General features: G+C 38.8%; 3 protein-coding genes across 5 annotated transcripts in view; 2 read left to right on the top strand and 1 right to left on the bottom strand.

Annotated features, from left to right (window-relative positions):
* The window catches only part of bbs5 (Bardet-Biedl syndrome 5), a 6327-nt gene extending 5236 nt beyond the window's left edge, over positions 1 to 1091 (top strand). Inside the window, 2 exon segments of the mRNA NM_001200375.1 lie at positions 461 to 484; positions 606 to 1091. Of these exon segments, the coding sequence (NP_001187304.1) occupies positions 461 to 484; positions 606 to 707 (126 nt within the window). The 3' untranslated portion in view covers positions 708 to 1091.
* Positions 1092 to 1723: 632 nt separating this feature from the next.
* On the top strand, positions 1724 to 6317 carry klhl41a (kelch-like family member 41a). The gene is made up of 6 exons (XM_017470286.2): positions 1724 to 2932; positions 3594 to 3751; positions 3865 to 3972; positions 4074 to 4259; positions 5724 to 5867; positions 5993 to 6317. Exons 1-6 carry the CDS (start codon positions 1844 to 1846, stop codon positions 6102 to 6104), a joined length of 1797 nt encoding a protein of 598 aa, XP_017325775.1. The 5' UTR covers positions 1724 to 1843; the 3' UTR covers positions 6105 to 6317.
* Positions 6318 to 6444: 127 nt separating this feature from the next.
* fastkd1 (FAST kinase domains 1) lies at positions 6445 to 15554 on the bottom strand. 3 transcript variants are annotated; one of them, XM_017470285.2, is made up of 15 exons: positions 15222 to 15553; positions 14476 to 15116; positions 13802 to 13870; positions 13301 to 13426; positions 12787 to 13185; positions 11211 to 11321; positions 10896 to 11027; positions 10034 to 10520; positions 9374 to 9488; positions 9145 to 9273; positions 8256 to 8387; positions 8000 to 8113; positions 7783 to 7924; positions 6804 to 6918; positions 6445 to 6716 (listed from the first exon to the last, which is right to left on the bottom strand). In XM_017470285.2, the coding sequence occupies exons 2-15, from the start codon at positions 14814 to 14816 to the stop codon at positions 6624 to 6626; spliced, it is 2505 nt and encodes an 834-aa protein (XP_017325774.1). In that variant the 5' UTR covers positions 14817 to 15116; positions 15222 to 15553; the 3' UTR covers positions 6445 to 6623. The 3 variants fall into 3 exon arrangements, with proteins under 3 accessions (XP_017325774.1, XP_047011873.1, XP_053537051.1); XM_047155917.2 differs by having other exon boundaries at positions 14476 to 15009; XM_053681076.1 differs by lacking the exons at positions 6445 to 6716; positions 6804 to 6918 and adding an exon at positions 7341 to 7576 and having other exon boundaries at positions 15222 to 15554.
* Between the last annotated feature and the right edge of the window lie 6230 nt (positions 15555 to 21784).

The raw sequence follows: 21784 nt of genomic DNA, 5'->3' as shown, positions 1-21784 counted from the left end.
CTGTTATTAGTTAGCCTTAGCTATATATAATGTTATACATATATATATGAAATGTGTGTGTATATGTGTGTGTGTGTGTGTGTGTGTGTGTGTGTGTGTGTATATATATATATATATATATATATATATATATATATATATATATATATATATATATATATATATATATATATATATATATATATATATATATATATATATATATATATATATTCTAGAGTCTTTTACTAGAGTATTTATCTAAACGAGTAGCTGCCCGTTTACCACTTCTGATAATCAGCAGAGAGCTTTCTCTTTCACACTCTCTGAAAATAACACCATGCTTAAGCCAGGTATCACAACGATGCATCAGCACTGACTGTTGTTGCCTGGTTTCAAACATGTTTACACTGAAGTGCATCTTTCAATTGTATAACAGAACATTTCATTTCATTCATGCATTTTTTTTTCCTTCTTACAGGCGTACTTTGCTGATGGGAACAAGGTACGCTGACTACCTTCCTACCTTCTTGCCTAAATGTCATGACTTCCTAAATCATTCTGTAAAATGTCTTTTAAAAAAAATCTGTTTTAGTTCTCCATGAACATTTCGTTTTCTTTTAAAGCAACAAGATCGGGAGCCAGTGTTCTCTGAAGAGCTGGGTTTAGCGGTGGAGAAGTTAAAAGATGGCTTCACGATACAAGGACTTTGGGAGGTCATGGGTTGAAAAATTTTGTGGACACAAAAAGTGATGTTAGGTGATAATGATCAGTATAACGTGTTAATCATGAGAGTATTTAAAGGCTAAATGGAAAAAAGTTGTTTTGTATTATTGTTGTTTTAATGTTTACAAAAGTTTGTATTTAATATCTAGTTGTATTTATTTATTTCCAGACTTAATTTATATATTGTGTGTATATAGAATGAAAATTAATACTATTAAATTACTACTATGAAAAATATTACTATATATAGTATGATGAATTACTAACAATATCAGTGTATAGTTATTAATATTCTTATGATTGAATCATGTCAGTTTAAGGCAGAAATATATGGATGAAAGATTTGTATGCTACCAACTTTCTAGGTGTACTTTGTCAAAAAAAAATAAAAAATTCTACTAGAGCGTAATAAATCTACCAAAACAGCACCTTGAATTGAGTGTATTTTTAAGAATAGTTAATGCATGTAAGCCAGAATACTTTGTTGAAGAGTATTATGTGGCCTGCCATTTTAAACAATAGTCATCATGAATATTTTAAAGTGTGTCGGTGTAGCTAAGGATTTTAACAAACAGCTCAGTAGCACAGATTAACAGTTCCAACAGCTGCTCTGGGCTGACCTGTAAGCTAGGGAAGGTCAGCTCATAGGAAAAGCAGTCACCATGTAAATATAAACCTGGACACAGAAGAGAAGTCTGAATGAGTCAGCACCAGGACAAGTTGAGTGAGGGACTTTTCCTGTTTTGAGATCATGACATAATTATGGTTGCACAAAACTGGGTTCATGATTCACTTAACACAATGTATACAATTTTAAGTGACCAATAGATAAAAAGTTGACCTGTGTAAACTTCCTCACCTGAGAATGTGAGTAGCCCAGACATAAATACCCTGCTCACGGATCGCAGTTGTTTCTTTCTGTCATTGACAGCTGTCTAATGTGACCGTTTTCTAATCTGGCCAACCTGAATTCTTTGTCTGTGATGGGGGGCTATATATAGAGAGGCAGGGTTAAACTGCACCAGCTTTTATCATTGCTCCACGTCAACTCGACCTATTACTACTAAGATAGCGCGCGAAGTGGAAGCATTGCAATCCAAACATCCTTCCTGATCTACACATACACACACAGAGCGAGATGGATCCAGAGAGCATAAAAGATGACCTGAAGCTCTATCAGAGCACACTGCTTCAAGATGGCCTGAAGGACCTCCTGAAGGAGAACAAGTTTATTGACTGCGTCTTGAAAGTAGGGGACAGAAGTCTGCCATGTCACAAACTCATCATGGCAGCATGTAGCCCTTATTTTAGAGAGATTTACTTCTCTGAAGACGGCACAGAGAAGAGCAGCCCAGACAAGGAGGTGGTGCTGCAAAATGTAGATCCAGCCATTATGGACATGATTGTGAATTATCTCTATTCCGCAGAAATAGATATTACAGATGACAACGTGCAGGATGTTCTCGCAGTAGCGAACCATTTACAGATACCGTCTGTGTTCACGGTGTGTGTGAACTACCTTCAGAAGAATCTCTCTCTAGGAAACTGTCTGGCAATCTTCCGACTTGGGCTTCTGATGAATTGTCCAAGGCTGGCAATGGCAGCAAGAGACTACATCCTGGAAAGATTTGAGATTCTATACAAGGAGCAAGATTTTCTCGAGTTAAACCCTCCTGAACTATTCGCCATCATAGGAAGTGATGCTCTCGTTGTGGAGAAAGAGGAACTGGTTTTTGAGTTGCTAATGAAGTGGATCAGGAAGGATAAAGAGACCCGCGTGAAGCAGTTAGGCGATGCCTTTGAACACATTCGTTTCCGACTGCTCCCGGAAAAGTATTTCAAGGAAAAGGTGGAAAAGGATGAGATTATCAAAGCTGATCCTGAACTTGTGAAGAAACTTAAGATCATAAAAGATGCCTTTGCTGGAAAACTTCCAGGAACGGTAGAAGGGAAAGGGAAAGAGAATGAAGGGAGCGCAATGCCTGGATATCTGAATGACACCAAAAGGCTTGGCATGTACGGAAAGGATCTTATCCTGATGATTAGCGACATGGCAGCTGTGGCTTATGACCCTGTTGAGAATGAATGCTCACTGGCAGCAATATCCGAGCAGATACCTAGGAACCATGTCAGCATCATTACCAAGAGGAATCAACTTTATGTTGTAGGTGGACTGTTTGTGGATGAGGAAAATAAAGACTCACAATTGCAGTGCTACTGTTTTCAGGTAAATGATCAAGATCACAAACTATATGTATATAAAGATAATCAATGACTACATGGTGTGATGCCGTCTGACATTAAGCAAAGGGTTTTATTCCCCTTATACCACAGCCCTTTCCAAATGATTAGTCTTTATTTATTAGCGAACTACATACTTTTATCTGTTTATAGTTAGTTGCATTCAATGTCATGGAACATCTGAAACAAGTTAGTTTCTGCTTAAGAAACACATTACAGCAACTGTTCCCTCACTGGTCTCTCTTGAAGTTAATCAGACAAAAAAAAAGTAGCTGGCCATGTTAATGAGAACCAGAAAGTGCAAACTCTAGAAGACTTTCCAGTGGTGGAAAACACAAGACTCCTTACAGAAAGCTTCAAAGATTAAATAACGTTTTATTTATCTGGTTATTTGAATTTTTTTTTAATTAGGCCTAGCTTATTAGATTTGCCATACAAGTCCCTGTGAATTTGCTGTTACTATAGAAACAATAACACATTATTACTAGTACTAGTGCATAGATATAAACCTGTGATTTGAATTTCACCCAGCTCAATTCATTTCAGTTAAACAGTGCTGTGGTTTAAATGTATATACATCATTTTTATTGGAAGGTTAATATTCTTAACAATCAAGATGGCAATATAACACTTGATGTCTATTACAGCTGGATCCTATTAGTGCAGATTGGATTGCTATGCCTCCAATGCCTTCTCCCAGATGTCTCTTTGGTCTGGGAGAATTTGAGAACATCATATTTGCTGTTGCTGGCAAAGATTTACAGACCAATGAGTCTCTTGACTCAGTAATGTGTTATGACACTAAGTAAGTGTAGCATCCATTACCTCGTTTTCCACTTTATATGAGCCTGGCCATTTAAAAAAACAACAACAACAACAAAAAAAAAAGCCCTATGACTCCTGTTTTTTGTTTCACAGCAAGATGAAATGGACCGAGACGAAAAAGCTTCCCCTGAGCCTACATGGGCACAGTGTGATCTCACAAAATGGTCTGGTTTACTGTATAGGAGGAAAGACAGATGACAAGTAGGAACGGTGTTAAAGCAATGCTAACAATAACAATCTAGATCCTGTATAATCTCATAGTTTGTTTCATAGTGTGTGTTTTTTTCTGTATGACAAAATAGGAAAACCATTAACAAGATGTTTGCATATGACCACAAGAAGTCTGAATGGAAAGAGCTAGCTGCAATGAAAACACCACGGTCTATGTTTGGGGCAGCTGTCCATAAAGGAAAGATCATTGTGGTTGGAGGAGTCAATGAGGACAGTCTCTTAGCATCGTGTGAGTCCTATGATTTTGGAACCAACAAGTAAGTGCCATTATGTAACATTATATTACATAACTGCTTTTACTGATACAGTACTCTAGACCAGTGGTCATCAACTGGCAGACCATGTGGACCCAACCATGTATTTCAGCAGACTGAACTCATCCCTCTGGTTTTGTAAATATTAAACATCAAGCCTCCTGTAGCAGATGATCACATGCATACAGATGTAGGCACTGGATCAGCAACCATCTACATGGCTATACAGTCCAAAAGTATATAGATACCTGTCCATTATACACATATGTAGAAGTTCCCCAATGTTGGAAATACACAACTGTCTAGAATTTATTTGTATGTTGTAGCATTAAGAATTGCCTTCACTGGAACCAAGTTTCTATTCCAAACCCGTATGTTATATCAAAATTTGCCTGATATGCCAGCATGACAACCCGCAAACACACAGCTTGATAAGGTTGGTGCGAAAATACTCATGGCTTGCACAGAGCCCTGACCTCAAACTCACTGAACATCTTTGGGGTGAATTGGAATGCCACATGTCTACTAGGCCTTATCGCCCTACATCAGTGCCCAACCTCACTAATGCTCTTGTGGCTGACTCAGATCCCCACAGCCACATTCATAAATCTAGTGGGAAGCCTTCCGAGAAAAGTGTAGGCTATTGTAGTAGCAATAGTGTAAATAACTCCATATGAATGCCGTGGAGGGGGGCATGGTAGCTTAGTGGTTAGCACGTTTGCCTCGCACCTCCTGGGTTTGATTCCTGCCTCTGCCCTGTGTATGCGTAGAGTTTGCATGTTCTCCCCGTTCCCTCAAGGTTTCCTCAAGGTACTCTGCTTTCCTCCTCCAGCCCAAACATGTGTTGTAAGCTGATTGGCATATCTAAATTGTCTGTGGTACGCGCGCCAGCGATTGTGCCCTGTCCAAGGTGGCCTTCGGCTTGTGCCCAGAGCTCCCTGGGATAGACTCCCGGCTCCCCACGACCCTGCGTAGGATAAGTGTTACAGAAAATGGATGGATGGATGGATGGATGGATAATTCCTTGGAATTGGATGTTCCACAATCACATAGGTGTGATGAGTCCACATAGTTTTCGCCATATATTTTATTAGCCCGGAAAAGGAATAGTTTTCACAGACTTTAATAGATTATCGACCCCCTACGAAACGAAAACAGAGCAGTATGTCAGCCCCCCAACCCCCGTGTCAACTTCAAAATAGCTCTTGTCTGTTCAGAATCTGTAGCACTAGTTAAAAGTGGTTAAAAAAAAAGTGCCACTACAAAACAAAACAAAACATATCCACTTCCAATTAGTCAAGCATTAAAAGGTAACCACTGATGCCATTCAGTCATATTACTTACTTATCCAGGCCTTTGTAAGCTTTATGTAACTGGACTGTTACAAATTTTACTTGAATAACATAATACACCAGATATATTTTTCTATATTTGTAATTATGCTTTATAATCATTTTTGCCCTGTAGGTGGGAATCCTTCCCTGAGTTTGCACAGGAGAGGAGCTCAGTAAATGTCGTCAGTGTTGATGGAGAGCTTTATGCAATCGGGGGATTTACCATGGTAGGGCAAGATAAAGAGTGTGTTCCATCAGAGATCACAGACATCTGGCAGTAAGTAATCACTACCAGAATCTTGTTACAAGCATTACAGCAAAGATTATGTAATGTTATTATAGACTAACTGTAGCTTTGCTGCAAAAAGATGTCTAACCTTTAGACTACTATTTTTACGATAGGTATGAAGAGGACAAGAAGCAGTGGGCTGGAATTTTAAGAGAGATGCGTTATGCAGCTGGTGCTTCCTGCGTTTCCATGCGACTAAATACTGTAAAAATGCCCAAACTATAAAAAACAACAACAACAACAAAAAAACAAATCTCTGTCAAGGGACAATTTGTTTTTAGCCTAACTTGATAATTCCAGTTACATGAAGATATAATTTAGTAGTGCATGAGCATGAAACAGACACCACTTTTAGAGTTTTGGATGATTTCACAAGGATGCTAAATATATTCATGTACACTAACTTTTTTCAAAAAAATTAAAAACTTTTATCTCAAACTTTTATTCGTTTAAGATATTCATTCAGATTGCAAAATTAAATTTGATATTAGGTTATTTATTACAGCAATAATATTTATATTGCAAAATATACGGATATAAAAAAAAAAATCACAAGAGGCGTTACTGGCAGTGTGGTATTTCTCTTTATTGTTATAGTTTATATAAGGAGAAGAATTCATCGTTTGCACACTGTATGCAGCCCATCAATAGCCACACTCCCCCAGATAAACATACCAGCATGGTATATCCAGAGAAGAGTGCATTTTTGGTATCATCATAAAACATTCAGATAGTTTCAGTGACTCAGGTCACTTCTGTGAATAACTTCTTTCGCAAATATTCCTTCCAGGCATCAGGTGTTGAGAGCTCCATAGAATTCCATTCAAAGTGAGGAATCTGTGTTGGACAGCAGTTTATGAGTCTACAAATCTTCTTCTTTTGTAACTATGTAGTAGTAAAAGGTACAATTCTTTCTTTACTCACCTGCAGAACGTGATATCCTAAAATCTCCAGATGTCTCTTTCTCATCTGGACGTCTCCTTTAATGTGCTGGGAGTTTTTGCAGAAGGACTTGGAATTCAGGAAGTCTAGAGCAATGCTAAGGAAACAGGTTTCAGAAGAATTCAATTCTATAAATCAGTGCTGTTGAATTCTCAAATCTGATTGGTCAGGAAGCAGCTCTGACAGTAGTGCTGGCTTTAATTCAAATCACAGGTCTAAGACTACTAATCAACAGTAATTATATAATGATATATAATTGATATGGCGAAGCTTGCACTAAGGAGAGGTTTATGAATGGAAGGAGTCTCCAGCTCTTAGTAATAGCAAGTTGTATGCCATGGGAGAGTCTTCAGGACATAGGACGCACATTCTCTGTAGCATGACAAGCTGTATTTTTGTCTTATTAACTTCAAGAGAGAGAGTGGGAAAAAAGAGAAGCTGGATAAGGACTGAATGTTTACAGCTGCTGTAATGTAAGTGATAACAGGAATTTACAACATTTAAATGTGACTATAATAAAAATGATACAGTCTTTATTGATCACATATACAATACAGCACAGTGCAATTATTTTTTCTTTGCATATCCCAGCATGTTAGGAAGTTGGGGTCAGAGCGCAGAGTCAGCCATGATACGGAGCAGAGAGAGGGTTAAGGGCCTTGCTCAAGGGCCCAACAGTGGCAGCGCTGGGGTTTGAACCCACGACCTTCCGATCAGCAACCCAGAGCCTTAACCGTCAAACCACCACTGCCCCACTATAATCAAAATAATGTCATGTTGTTTATTAATAAATAATAATTTGTAATTGTTAGCAAGGTAGTGGCATCACACAACCCATGTCGTTAATTATTTTCCTATAACACCATGCCCAGTCATATTTTATTCCTTTGCATAAAGGAAACGTGTTCACATTTGTTTATGCATTCCACAGCCGAGTGTGCAAATTCCAATGTATACGTACCGCTTAGCACCTGGAGGTAGCTCTGTCCTCTCATTCTCTGACCCCGAGTCCCAGTGCACCTTGCCTTCTTCATTGATCTGCAATTCGCTCAGTTTACTGTAAGGCACCGCCTGCCGATTGCGATCCAGGACGCACTCGTAGTCTGCAAAATTGATTCAAAAGTGTAAAACTATTCCTACTACTCTCCGGGAAAGGTGTGGTCGAAGGTTAAACTCACCAACAGTGTAGAAGTACGGAGTCAACGCTGCAAGTTTGACACAGTTAATGCCTCCAAGCACTTCTCCCAGCATCCTGTGGATCTCCTGCTGGGCTAGATGTACCGAGCTGTGGTCTGTGTGTTTCAGAAAAAGAAATCCCGTTTATTAGCCATCATGATAACTTGGACATACCTTTTGTTTCACTTGTGGTGCTTTAAAAACAACACTACAATAGCAAAAGCTGCACTACAATAGCAGATATGTATCCTCACTCACCTCTCCTATGAAGCTGCATGCAGTAGCGCTCGTGGAACCAGGGCACCTGGAATTCCGGGCACTCGAGACACACGGCACGGTTCAGCTGCATCAGGCGCGAACGCACTCGCAGGTTCTGAGCACTGGAGAGTGCTGTTAATGGGACGTATATAGGAAATTGAGCATCACTTAGTGTTGTACATCATTTATTAATAAGTACCCTGTCTACAACTGGTCATTTCAATGATCAAGTATCGAGCATCTCTTCGAGTATCAAGTATCTCTTCCACATAGAGATTACAAAAAAGATATTTTGAGACACTTGACTGAAATGTTTCTCATGATCTTAAAAACCTTTTGATCTGAATGTATATGATGTAAATGTTTGAAATCGGTGCTGTAGACAAAAATATAATTGTGCCAACATATTCATTTCTTTCATTAGAAAACTAACAAAACACAATTTTTTTAAATGGATGATTTGGAGTGAAATATTCCTGAAAAGCAGCCAATAAGTGTCCAGCATAGGTGGGAACTCCTTTAATACTGTTTAAAAAGCATCTCAGGGAGATTCCTCAAGAAATCGGTTGAGAAAATGGCAAGAATACATTTCTGGAAATTCTAGGCAAAAAGGGTGTCTACTTTGAAGATGCTAAAATATTAAATTCTTTTGACTTGGATTTTTTTTCCCAACATAAGAGTTTTGATGACTTTATTATTATTCTAAAATGTTGGGAAAAAATAATAAAGAATGACCGTGTCTAAACGTACACACGTATACATATATGCATAAAGATATAATATTAGATTTAATATGCTAATTTGTGATTTGTCAGAATTACACCAATTTACACCGCTATGAAATTTCTGACTGCTAGAAGGAAGACAAGCATTAAGTAACTGCACGTACTCTCGAGCTGTGCGTCCAGCTTGGCCAGGAAATCCACTCTGAATATTTCTCTGATCAGTGGCTCTGGGAAACGGTTAGTCAGAGCCAAGACATAAGCCAACAGAACCAACATATGAGGGTCAAACGAACCTGGGAATATACAGGACAGAGCGTTTGAGTCTAATTCTACTTCAATTTTTCTGTAATCAAAATGCTTCCAGTTTTCAAAAAAAAAAAAAGAAGAACTCACTAATTTTTGGTGTGAAATGTTGAATGTAAGCATCAAATAACTCGTCCACCTTCGGAGAGTCGTAGTTAAGCACAGCAAACGGGAGCAAAGTGAGATAAACTGCAGAGTAATGAATCTAAAAGGGATTTTAAAAATATTAAGTATGTATATAAATGCAGAAAAATGCATCCACTATAACACTAAATCATAGTCAGATTTACTGATTATCAAAAGATCGAAAAAGATCTTAAACTATTTGCAACCTAACATAACACCACTTAACCTAACAGCATTTTACACAACAACATCTAGAGTTTACACAGAACATGAGAAACACAGTGCCTGGTCTTTTTCCAATCCTTAAATGTCTAGTTCGGGTGTACCCGTGCCCAATGTAGCCTCAGATTTCTGTTCTTGGCTGACCAGAGTAGAAAACAATGTGGTCTTCTCCTGTTGTAGCCCATTCACCTCAAGGTTTTGGATGCTTTTTTGCTCACTATGGTTGTAAAGATTGACTATTTGAGTTACTGTAGCCTTCCTGTCAGCTTAAACAAGTGACCAATTGATAAAACTTACAACTGTAATTATTATATAATAACTATAACCACTCTGAAATAATAAGGAATAAGGAAATAGATTGACAACCCAGATATTAAATAAAATCACTGAAAATCAGCCTACCTTATTTGTGTTCTCTAAGGCTACGTCGGCAATTCGGTCCAGTAATGGAATGGAGCGGTAGGTGGTTCTGGTCAAAAAGAGGACCAGGTCTAGCATGTTGATCCAGGTGAGCTGACCTGCCAATCTCTGAAGTACCACAATTGTCTCCTCAAGCAGCATCTCCTCAAACCATTCCCCTGAAATGAATTTAAGCTCCTCTATGAGCACGTCCAGTCTGTTGGCCGCGTGGACTCGCTCATGTGCACAGCGGTTTAGGTTCTGCAGCAGACGCACGTACTTGCTGTGAGTGCTCTGTCTGTAGGAGGGGTCATTTCGCATCCATTTGGCAACGGCCGTTGTGACTGAACTTAGTCCTACCAGGCTGCACTGAGGCAACATGGCATCAATGCGGGAGAAGACTGACTCCTCGATACGTGCAGAGGGCAGCATGGCGAGCACACGGGTCAGCATGATGACCTCGTATATGTGCACACAGGTCTGCAGATAACTAATAAAGACACGCGTGATGGGATTCAAACACAAAATGTCTATAATTAAATAACAAATAAGAGCTCAAACATTTAATGCAAATACTGCGGCTACTTTAAAACAAGTTGACCTTAAACGACAGGCACCTTTCTCTACTTCTCAGGAACTTATCTCTGGCTTTCACCAATATACTGACGCATGCTTTGGTCAATAAACACTCCTAGTTTAACAGCAAACTCATAAAGGAGTATGAAACAAAATGCATCAGTAGATAAATTGCAGTGTTAACAGCGAAAGTAGGTGAACTGAGACGCAGAATATGAATCAGCTTGTACAAGTTAATCAGTCAAAAGATGTGAATAACAAATGTTATTAAGCATTGGATGAGACTCACTGGAGCACTATGCTCCTCAGTCTGGAGAAGAGCTCAGGACTCTGACAGTGCAGCAGAATAAGCGCCTGGATGATCTTTGCAATCTCCACTGGCCTATAGACCTCCAGGTTCCTGTGCAGTACAGATGCAATCCTGCAAAATGATCACAATCAATCAACACTCATCTATAGTATATAGGATAGATAATCTATGGCCTAACCAGCCATGTCTCAATATAATGAAGTGGCCTTGACCTCACTGATATATCATTATATCACAGAGGTCACTAATCACTTCTTTCCATAAAGACAGAAAAAGCAAGGATGAATGTCTTACTTATTAATAAGTTGAAAGTTCCGGCTCGGTCTCTCCTCCAGTGTTTCCGCTATCACGAGAGCTTGGTGAGAGTTCAGCTGATCAGCCAACTGCAGCGCTGTACGTTCCAACCTGTGACACAAATTCACCAGCTCTAGAAGTTGGATATCAAAAGCACTCGCATTTGAATGTTTCCAACCTGAAATGCATCTATATTTTGAGAATACAACATGTCTTAAATCTGGCAGCATTTTTCAAGTCTAGGTGTTTGTTTTTGCGGTATGTAGACTTGCTGCATCACAGCTCCAGGGTCCCTGGTTCCGTCCTAAGCTCAGGGTACTCTCCCTGAGTCAGTGTGGGTTTTCTCTGGGTTCTCCAGGTTCCACCTAGCTCCCAAAAACATGCTATTACATCTGAACGAGTATGTGAATGGTACTCTATGATGGACTGGCAACCCATCCAGGCTGTATTCGCGCCTCATGGACAGTATTCCTGAGACAGACTCTGGATCGACCGCAACTCTGACTGAGTGGTTACTGAAGATGGATAAATGTATTAAGTAAGGAATAACCCATGACAGACCATGCCGTTATATGATATGGAAATATCCACAATCCCCACCACCACATGCCCTTTACCACAGCACTTTGCCAACAATTACAATGTTTACATTAAAAGCAAACAACACATTGCACATTTTAATGGTTTATAGTTCAACTTAATGTTGTGGCACGTCAGAAAGATATGTTTTTTTCCTGTCCTCACCTGTGTTATAGCTGCGATAAGCAGTCATTCTTTCATCAGCCTCTCTCCCTCTTTCTATAAACACAACCTGCCATTTTACTTTCTCAGAAACCAAAAAATGTAAACTCCTCTGCCCTGAAAACTTTTCTAAACTGGAACCTTTTCACTCTTACAACATGTTTAAAACAATAAATGTTAAATAAGCATCTCCTTAAAAAAAAAAAGTCACCACAACAACAATTATACATTTTACTTAATTAAAAAACAACCTCTTGGGAAAAAAATCTGTTTATTATTAAATAAATATACCCTGTGTATGAGCTGTTACTACAGAATTAATAATGTAGTTCTGGCTGTACCATGAAGGACAGGTTATTAATAATGGGCCTGTTCGAATACTTTCTGAGCCACGATGTTACACAAAAATAATTCTGACCAATCAGATTTGAGCATTCAGCCCCCCTGAGATATAAACAAAGAATTAACAAAGATTACTCTGACTCAAAATGAAACATCCTACATAAGTAAACAATTATTTATCATGGCTGAGATTCTCAAAAGCATTACAGCACAAATATTATTGTTAAAATGGTAGAGTGACATTGAACACCTTCTCTACCAGTTAAGATGACCTTAACTTTATAATGCTTTTGGGAAAATGGGCCCTGAGACACCATACACACACTAAACAATGACTTTGTTACACTGCACAATTACTGAGTGGTGCTAATTTATTATTATGTTTTTGATACAACAGGTTAAAAAGAATTTATTTTATTTTATGACTAGCATATCATAAAGAGATATGCTGAAAGGACTGAAACAGGTCCTGGACTGATTTTCCTGCTTTTACCTTTCTCTGGTCGCTGGTCCTGCCAGGGGTCCCAAAGCAATAAAGAGCTTTGTGAAAGATTCCGGGTCAGTGCACGAGTCCATCAGTTCCACCAGCCTCAGCATGGCAGCCTGTCTGAAGTCCCAGGTGCTGAACGGCAGTGACTGATACAGTGTCACTATAATACTAAGGTTCTCCACATCCAAATTAGGGATATTTTTACGGAGAATGCGGCTGCACTTTTCCAATAAGGGCCGATGGATGCACTTGGTATGTCGGAGGAATTGTACTACCCTCCTGGGATTATTGTAATGGAACGTGTCCATGCTGTCTAATAAAACTGCAGCTTTATCAATCAGCGCGTCACGTAAGTGGGCAGATATCAGTGAAGAAATACTGATCATGAGCGTGGTCAACACTCTGAGAAAGATAAATAAATATTATTTGATGTCCATCTGTATAAAGGACTTTGGGACATTTTGAAAGAGAGAGAGAGAGAGAGAGAGAGAGAGAGAGAGAGAAAGAGAATCAATACCTGGCATCTTCTATCGAATCCAGTCTCTGATTCACAATCTCAGTAATGTGACCCATCAATGGACTGTGGTGCAGTCCCAGGTCATTCAAACAAATAGATAACTTTGACAGAGTCGTCATGGGGAATCTGTAAAATAGAAAATGCTTGGGTTTAGGCATAACAACTTAAACATAAGTCACATAGAGCTGGAAAATACAGCAATAAAATATTGATACTGTAATAAATTACAATCAGTATATCTATAACACTAATTTTTATATAGCTGAGTGAGCAGTAAATGATGTATTTTATACCAATAATTTCATTTTTCTAATTTACTTTTGTGGGTGATAAATGATTACTGATAACGCACACTGTTCTGTGGCACTACTGTTTTGCTGGCACCAAATATAATAAGGAATCATATATCTCAAAATTCCCATTCTGCATTGTGCATACTGTGTATCGCAAACCTTTTTTAGTGTAATGATATATTTCCCAGTCTCTTAGAGTCACCCCTACCTTTCTAATCTGTTCCAGGCTTCAATCACCAGCTGCTGGATGAGAGAGTCATGTGGTTCGATCTGAAGTCTTTAAAAAGAGAAACACAGGAATGGATGAATAGATGGATCAATAACATCAGTGGTTTTCCATCATTATACAGCTGCATATGCAACTGATGCACTGCCCATGGATTGTGAATGGGAAAAAGAAAAAGGGGGAAAGGATTATGCGTTTTGCAATTTACTAACAAAACATGTCACATGAAAACACTAAAAGATCTATCCCAGAGTACCACAAGTACGATACAGAAAAGAAGACGGTAAACTCTGCATCAAAGCTTCTGATGTTTCAAAAGTGGTGTTTGAGGGACGTCGATGTGTCTGTGATTGTTTATATTTTGGCACAGCAGAAAAACTCATAACATACAAAGACGTTGGAGATAAAAGTTTATAGAGAACATTTACATTTTGCATCACATTCAAAAGAAAATTTTTTAGCCAAAATTGGTTTGATTGATTTCATTATTAATATCTTAACATAGCCGAAGGACTATTTTTGTTACTTGTCATAATGAAAAAACATCTATATCTATATATTATTTTGTTTTACAGGAATCCACTCGGCTCTGTGTGCACATGTGTGTGTGTGAGCCAAGAGCCAATTCTGTGTTATAGGTGATATTATATATATACCTGAGGCCACCATAAAGTATGTCCACCACCGTCGCATCATCCATCAGGCTGATCTTGTTCTCAGCCAGAACTCGAAGTGTAAGGAACTGTGGATGAGCCCGGATCAGTTTGACCGTCCGCAGCATTTCTGGTCTCTCCCTCTGAAACTGCCACAGCAGACCCACGGCAAAGCCTACATGACTGACAGTGAGTTTCGCCTTGTTCTTGCTCACCACATCAAAGAGCTGGTCCTCAGCTGTGCAGGCCCGGAGCTGCCCCAGGACATGGTCTTGACACACAGTGCCATGATGAAACAGTCTGTGAAAGTCACAGCGCATGGAGCGGAGCCTGAGCATGACCATAGACAGGTCAGGAAAACAGCCTGCTCTTCATAGTATACTCATAGTTCAGAACTGGGTCTTCTAGAGCTCAAGCAAGGAGATGAGATGAGAAACGGTGCAGAAGGAGTTCATAGGGTCTGGACTCTGGTTTTGCTGATTTTGTGCATCATGGCTTTAAGGAGAAGACTTACTACTAGAAGGCTTCCTATTCACGCTGGCATGAACACAAACAGAATATATACCATAATATATGGATGAGTGCACTACACCGGAAGTTGGAGATGTAGCAAGGGTCGTCAAGGTAACAAGAAAGCCTTTAATCTGTCACATCACAAACAGGGAGTAATTATTAAGTATGAAATATATTTAGATATTTATATTTAGATGTTTTGTAAATATGTCACAATAAAAAGAACTGAAACTCACTCAAATTGTGTTCACAAGGACATGATATGGCTTCATAGTGTTACCAGGCATGTTTGCCCTGTCCTGGGCTCGACAGCTCGCTACTCACGTGGGGACTTTTTTTTTTTTTTTAAAGCTAGCTAGCTCCTAAGCTCAGTGTGTAAATATAATAAATTTATGGCATGAATTTATTTTCCACTAACTACAGTGTCAGAAGGATAAAGCCAGGCATTTTTTAAAAAAAGAATAAAACTGTCTTTAAATGCCTCGAAATAAACCATCTGAGTTGCCATTTTTTGGTAAGTGGCTAGTTCGGCATGTTCACTTTAAACAACTACTTCCGGATTCACAGTGTGAAGACCCTAAGGAGAATATACAGCCAGGACGTCAAAATAAAGGTCCTTTATTCGAAACAGCTTTGTATTTGGACTTCAGAGGTCGAATGATACCAAAATTATATATATATATATATATATATATATATATATATATATATATATATATATATATATATATATATATATATATATATAAGGTAAGCAAATAAATAAATCAACAACTTTTGGGTCTGTTAACTAGACGGGAGAAGTCAAGTTTTGACAAAGGTTTTAATAAATTTATTCATTAATTCATTCAGTATCATCTTCAGTAACCTTTTTTTCCTGGTCGCGGAGGATCGCGGAGGATCCAGAGCCTATGCAATTCGCCAATTCAAGTAGTTCTCCACAAAAAAAGCACACAAAAAAGTTGCATAGCAAATTTTGAAAAAAAAAGCTGCAACATTTTTGGCACAATCCCCCCCCAGCGAAATCCTGTATGGACTGATTAAGGTTGTATGATTAAATGTGTCTATGCATAGATGTTTAAGTTTATGTGCTTTTAGACAATCCTAGAAATTTCAAGATAGTTCATGAAAACTTGTAAATACTTTACCTCTGGTCCCCAGCTGGAACTGAGCAGTTCATCTCTGCTCCTTTTCTGTAAAGATAGCTTACAAGGGATTTGTGGGGAGATGTTTTGATTATAACTGAGATTCACCTTACAGGCAATAGAGGACAGAAAAGTATAAACTGCTCATTTAAATACAAGGCCCTAACAGGGGGAAAAAATCACAATTGAAACAAGACATGCATTAAATGAACACTCAGATGCTGATTCATTTGAAAGGTAAGTTTTGTTTATTTTTTGTGACAACTTGTTTTTTAGAGTCTTGAATGTCAGTTTTCTCATTCAGCTCCTTTATGCCCTGAGCATTACTGCGTGCATAACTGGGCAGCTGAACCACTGATAGATCCTGAACTAGATAACTTGGTCTAACGCTTCTAAACACAGGTCCAAGTCCTCCACCAATGCCCTCCTTTGTGGCCTTGTGCAGAAGGAAGGTGTTCCTCTGAGCCTCGCTGGCTTTCTGAAGCACATGCTTGGCATAATTCTGAAACTGATTCTCATCCTCTGCAATAAGCCCTGCATTCCTCGCCTCTTTCATTTTCTGGGCCTTGATTAGCTGCTTTTGAAGGAAAAGGATATCTAATGTGTCGTGTCAAAATTCAGCAATAAGTCTTTACAGAATAATACTCAAGAACACGGCAGCTGAGAGAATCAAAAACCATGTATATTGTCCAAAAATAGCAGCCAGTATGAGATCAATCTAGTGAGATGTCCCAAAGTGATCTGATACTATACAGCTCTTTCCCCTCTACTGTATATATATTCTCTGTGTGTGTGTGTGTGTGTGTGTGTGTGTGTGTGTGTGTGTGTGTGTGTGCGCGTGTATGTTCTGAGATGCTTTTCTGCTCACCACGGTTGTGAAAAGAGTGATTGTATGAGATACAGGCTCATCAAACCAGTCTGGTCATACTCCTCTGATCTCTCTCATCAGCAAGGTGTTTCAGCCTGCAGACCCTCACCTCACTGGAGCCCCGCCCCCTCCCCCCACCACACCATTCTGTGTGAACCTTGGAGACTGTTGTGTTGTGAAAATCCCAGGAGATCAGCGGTTTTTGAAATACTCAAACCAGCCCATTTGGCACCAACAACCATGCCACAGTTAAAGTCACAGAGATTAAAGTCACACTTTTTCTTCATTTTGATGTTTGATGTGAACATTAACTGATGCTCTTGACCTGTGTCTGGATGATTTTATGCAGTGTGCTGCTGCCACGTGATTGGCTGATTGGATACCTGCATAAATGTGCAGGTGTACAGGTGTTCCTATTAAAGTGACCAGTGAGTGTAAATGGATATCCACAAATGTGACAGCTTACTACTGCACCTGATCTGTATGTACTGTACACTCAATGGGAGCTGTATTAGATAATCCTACTCTACAGGTCAATTTGTAGGTATACAAGTCGACTGTAGCCCATCTATTGCTATAAACAATTTGTTAGCTCTGTGGTCAGAAACTGAAACTGATGAAATACTAGAGGACCATTAACACAAATTGTGCAACAAAAATAAGCTGTAATGTTTATATATACATACAAGATATATATATATATACACACACACACACACATATATATATATATATATATATATATATATACATACATACATATACCAACAAGGTCAGGGTAGCTAATAAGTGGCCAATTAGTACAGCCATTGTATACAAGCCCAAGCAACATTGTTGTGCCTGATACACTCCTCCCTGCTTCACACATACTACAGTGTCAGTGTCATAGTTACGCTGAGAATGTTGACTTACAGCAATGGTGCTAGACCAGTTTTTGACAATTTCTTTGGCGTGCATGTGCATGGCCTCGCACTGTCTCGCAGCTGCAATGAGACACTCGTGCTGTTTGTTCACACGATTCACACTATCCTGGTTTCGCTTTCCAATGTGGGCAACACGGTCACTTCTCACAGGTCTACAGGCGGATTCGGGTTATTGTTCACCTCTGCTGAGTTAACTGTTTGTGAATAAGATGTAGGTCAAGGTGTAAATTACAGAGGGGTTTATGGGGGCCTGACTCCACTAATTGTAAAGACTTTTACGTGTTGACTTTTACACATTGAAAGACTTTTACACATAAAGACCAGTGGTTAGGCGGGTTCTTAAAAATAGCAGCTTCTTAATAACTTCTGAAGGTGACTCAAACATTTTTTATCCAGTTGTCTTAGAACATGACACTTTTAAACACCTCTACAGCGGGACATACCATTAACTACCCTATGGTATACCCTATGGTAGATACTAAAAACCTTTAGTATCCAAAACTTTTAGCTGTCTAGGATGTTAGTATTGTAATATTATTTTGTATATTATTTATTTGCTACAATAGTTTATATTGTTGATTGAACAGACTATGTGTATGTTAACCTATCTTGCTAACAGCAGGTCACTAATCTGCAAGCATTTGCATTAAGAAAATCTATGTTAGGCCTATATAATGCAGCTAGTAACCATGCCATAATCACTGTGGAGAAACAGGCAGTGTAAATAGAAAATACTTTAATTTAGTTACAGCTAAATTCAACAAGACAACTAATTTAACCAGTCAGCTAACTTAGCTAGCTTTTTATCTTATTTTGCTTCTGCTAGGCAATAGTTTAAACTCTGCTAAGCATTTTCTCATCAACTTCTGGTGTTGCTTAGCAACACAGTTTACAAACCACTCTACTATCCCCTGCCAACCTCGTGAGACCATGAGCAAGCACGTCACGGAAAGGGCACAGAGTACAGTACATGCAAAACAAGCATGAAAGGCTAAATCAATTGCAATGAGTACATTAAATAAAGACATAAGACATGTAGTGACCGAAACTTAATATCACTAAAAACATGTGTACATTGTATCTATTTATTAATAGATCATGATGGAACACCTTCTCCTATCATGTTTATGATTAATCTCATAGCAGGGCACACAGTGGCTTAGTGATTAGCACGTTCGCCTCACACCTCCAGGGTTGGGAATTCGATTCCCGCCACTTCCCTGTGTGTGCGGGGTTTGCTTGTTCTCCACGTGTTGCGGGGGTTTCCTCCGGGTACTCCGGTTTCCTCCCCCAGTCCAAAGACATGCATGGTAGGCTGATTGGCATGTCCAAAATTATTCATCAATGGAAATAGGCAGCGTTTAAAAAGAAATATGCAGCAAATTATTCATCATTGTGCAACACGAATACCGCTTGCCAAAATAACTTACACTGCTCGACTTCATAAAAAAAGGAGTGAATGGTTTTTTGACACTTTGAGCTCTGCGCGGGTGTAAGCATGGGCGTGACACATGACATGAGTGACCGATTGTCATGCCAATGTCAGGTCAAAAGGATGTATAAGGTATAGGTCTTGAACAAGTTTAAATGTATAGCCTATATTAACCCATAATTAATTGTATCCTGATGTTCTTCTCTTCATCCAGCTATTAATATTGCTTTGTTACTCTGCTACAGTGAACAATATGCTACATTTTCACACAAGGAAGTCACAACTAGCACTAGATTATTTTTTAAGTAGAATTGAATGTACTGGATTGAAAGCTTTATACAAGACACAATAGGGAGCATGTTGCATAACTAGTTTTGTTAATGCAGTGATTATATCTCAAGACTTAGCAGAGCTCAGATAAACAGAACAGCAGTTTCAAAAAGAACAGCTAAAAGAAAGAAGTCAAAGTTTTGTTCATCTTTGTCTCTGGATCTGATTCTAAGGAGGCCAAATTACTACACTGAAATTCCAAAAGCTATTGATGTGCAAAGACGTTGGAGACGTTTATAAAGGCGAATCATATGAGTTATTAGAGAAACTTAATATCACATTCCTAAAGAGAAGTACAAACCATTTTCATTTTCTGTACTGCTTATCCTACACAGGGTTATGGGGGAGCCTGGAGCCTATTCCAGGGGACTCGGGGCACAAGGTCAGGGACACCCTGGACAGGGTGCCAACCCATCGCAGGGCACAATCACGCACACACACTCACACACCCATTCACACACTGCAGACAATTTAGAAATGCCAATCACCCTACAACACATATCTTTAGACTGGAGGAGGAAACCCCCAAGGCACAGGGAGAATATGCAAACTCCACGTGCACAGAGTGGAAGCAGGACTCGAACCCCCTACCCCAGAGGGGCTGACTAAAGTCATGTCAAAAAACAAAGTAATCAGATTACAGGTACATTTTGTAAAAAAAAAAAAAAAAAAAGGGAATACTATTAAGATTACAATTTCATTTAAAACCATATAAATTTATCTTTTGACATAAAACAACATAGACAGCTGCTTGATTATAGTTCTGGATCTCTCTCGTCAGTCGTGGTTCACATGAGCAACCTCTGGGTGCATGCACAAATAAATTTTGCACAGAGTTAATTTGGTAGAAATTAACACAGATTGTTCTCTGAAATGCTTTTGTTAGGGTGACCATACAGCCTCTTTTTCCCGGACATGTCATCTTTTTAGGACCTTAAAAAAGCGTCCAGTCAGGATTTCTAAAAAATGTCTGGATTCGGCTTTAGTTTCATTATGATGTGTTTATGGTCTTTTACTGCATCATATGTGTTCATATTTGCATTGCTTTAGCCCCTCACTGTAATTCCCACCTTCTCGCACACCAATTGGTCGATTATAAAAGATTTGCAGCAACTATATGCCAAATTCCTGCCTCTCAACCATTAGCCTACTCTCAGAGAATGCATGAAGGTGAAGCGCTGATGTGTACAGAATCAAACAGTTGCTTGACAGTAGCAGCAAATGACAGCTGTCCTGAATTGAACCAATGCCCCTGGCCATATAAGGTCAATTTTAATTTCATGTTATCACATTGCTTCGTATTACACGGCCATTCAAAAGTGTAAATGATGGTAGAAGGTACACTCGTGGCATCTGATATTTTATTACATGGACAGTCAAAAGAATGTAGGAAAACATGTAAAACATGGGCAGAGTGAAACCAATTTTGTTTATATAATAAAATTGGTTTCACTCTGCCCACGTTTTACATTTTGTCCTACATTCTTTTGAATGTCCATGCAATAAAATAAAACATCAGATGCCACTAGTGTACCTTCTGCCACATATTTATGTGATGCTAATAGTGTGTCTTTTTCAGTGTGTTAAAGTCTGCATTCATAGTAACACAGTTTTGGATGCTATTAAGACACCTTCCCCCCTTTCTGGGAAACCAGAATATGGTCACTGTAGCTTTTGTGATGTAATGTTACCCACATCAGGGACAGTGATCTTTTGTTTCTTTATTAATGTATTTTATTTTATTAAAACAAATCCAAATACTGAACATGTTTTAGCTTAAGATAAGCTCTAAATAAAAGTATTTTAGATCATTTTGCTTTTCTCTTGACTTTATTTACATATATGGACTTGAAGTAATCCAAAAGTAATCAGATGACATTCGTTTCATATTGTGATGCTTGGATTATGTTCCTGATGACATTTTTTATGAAGTCATTTGTAACTGCAATGGAATACATTTTTAAAGTAACCCTCCCAACCCTGAGAACTTCCATGAAGTTTTAACTAATTAGTATTTCTGGTTTGGCAGGTGTTGTTTGTTTGTTTTTAGGTAGGGGGCGGAGCTACGCGTTCAGACAAGCTCCTCCCCCATGCATCCCAG

This window comes from Ictalurus punctatus, chromosome 6 (genome assembly GCF_001660625.3).
Source record: "Ictalurus punctatus breed USDA103 chromosome 6, Coco_2.0, whole genome shotgun sequence".
Lineage (NCBI taxonomy): Eukaryota > Metazoa > Chordata > Actinopteri > Siluriformes > Ictaluridae > Ictalurus > Ictalurus punctatus.
Note: the sequence above shows the minus strand (reverse complement) of the source record. Positions and strands in the feature narration are given on the sequence as shown.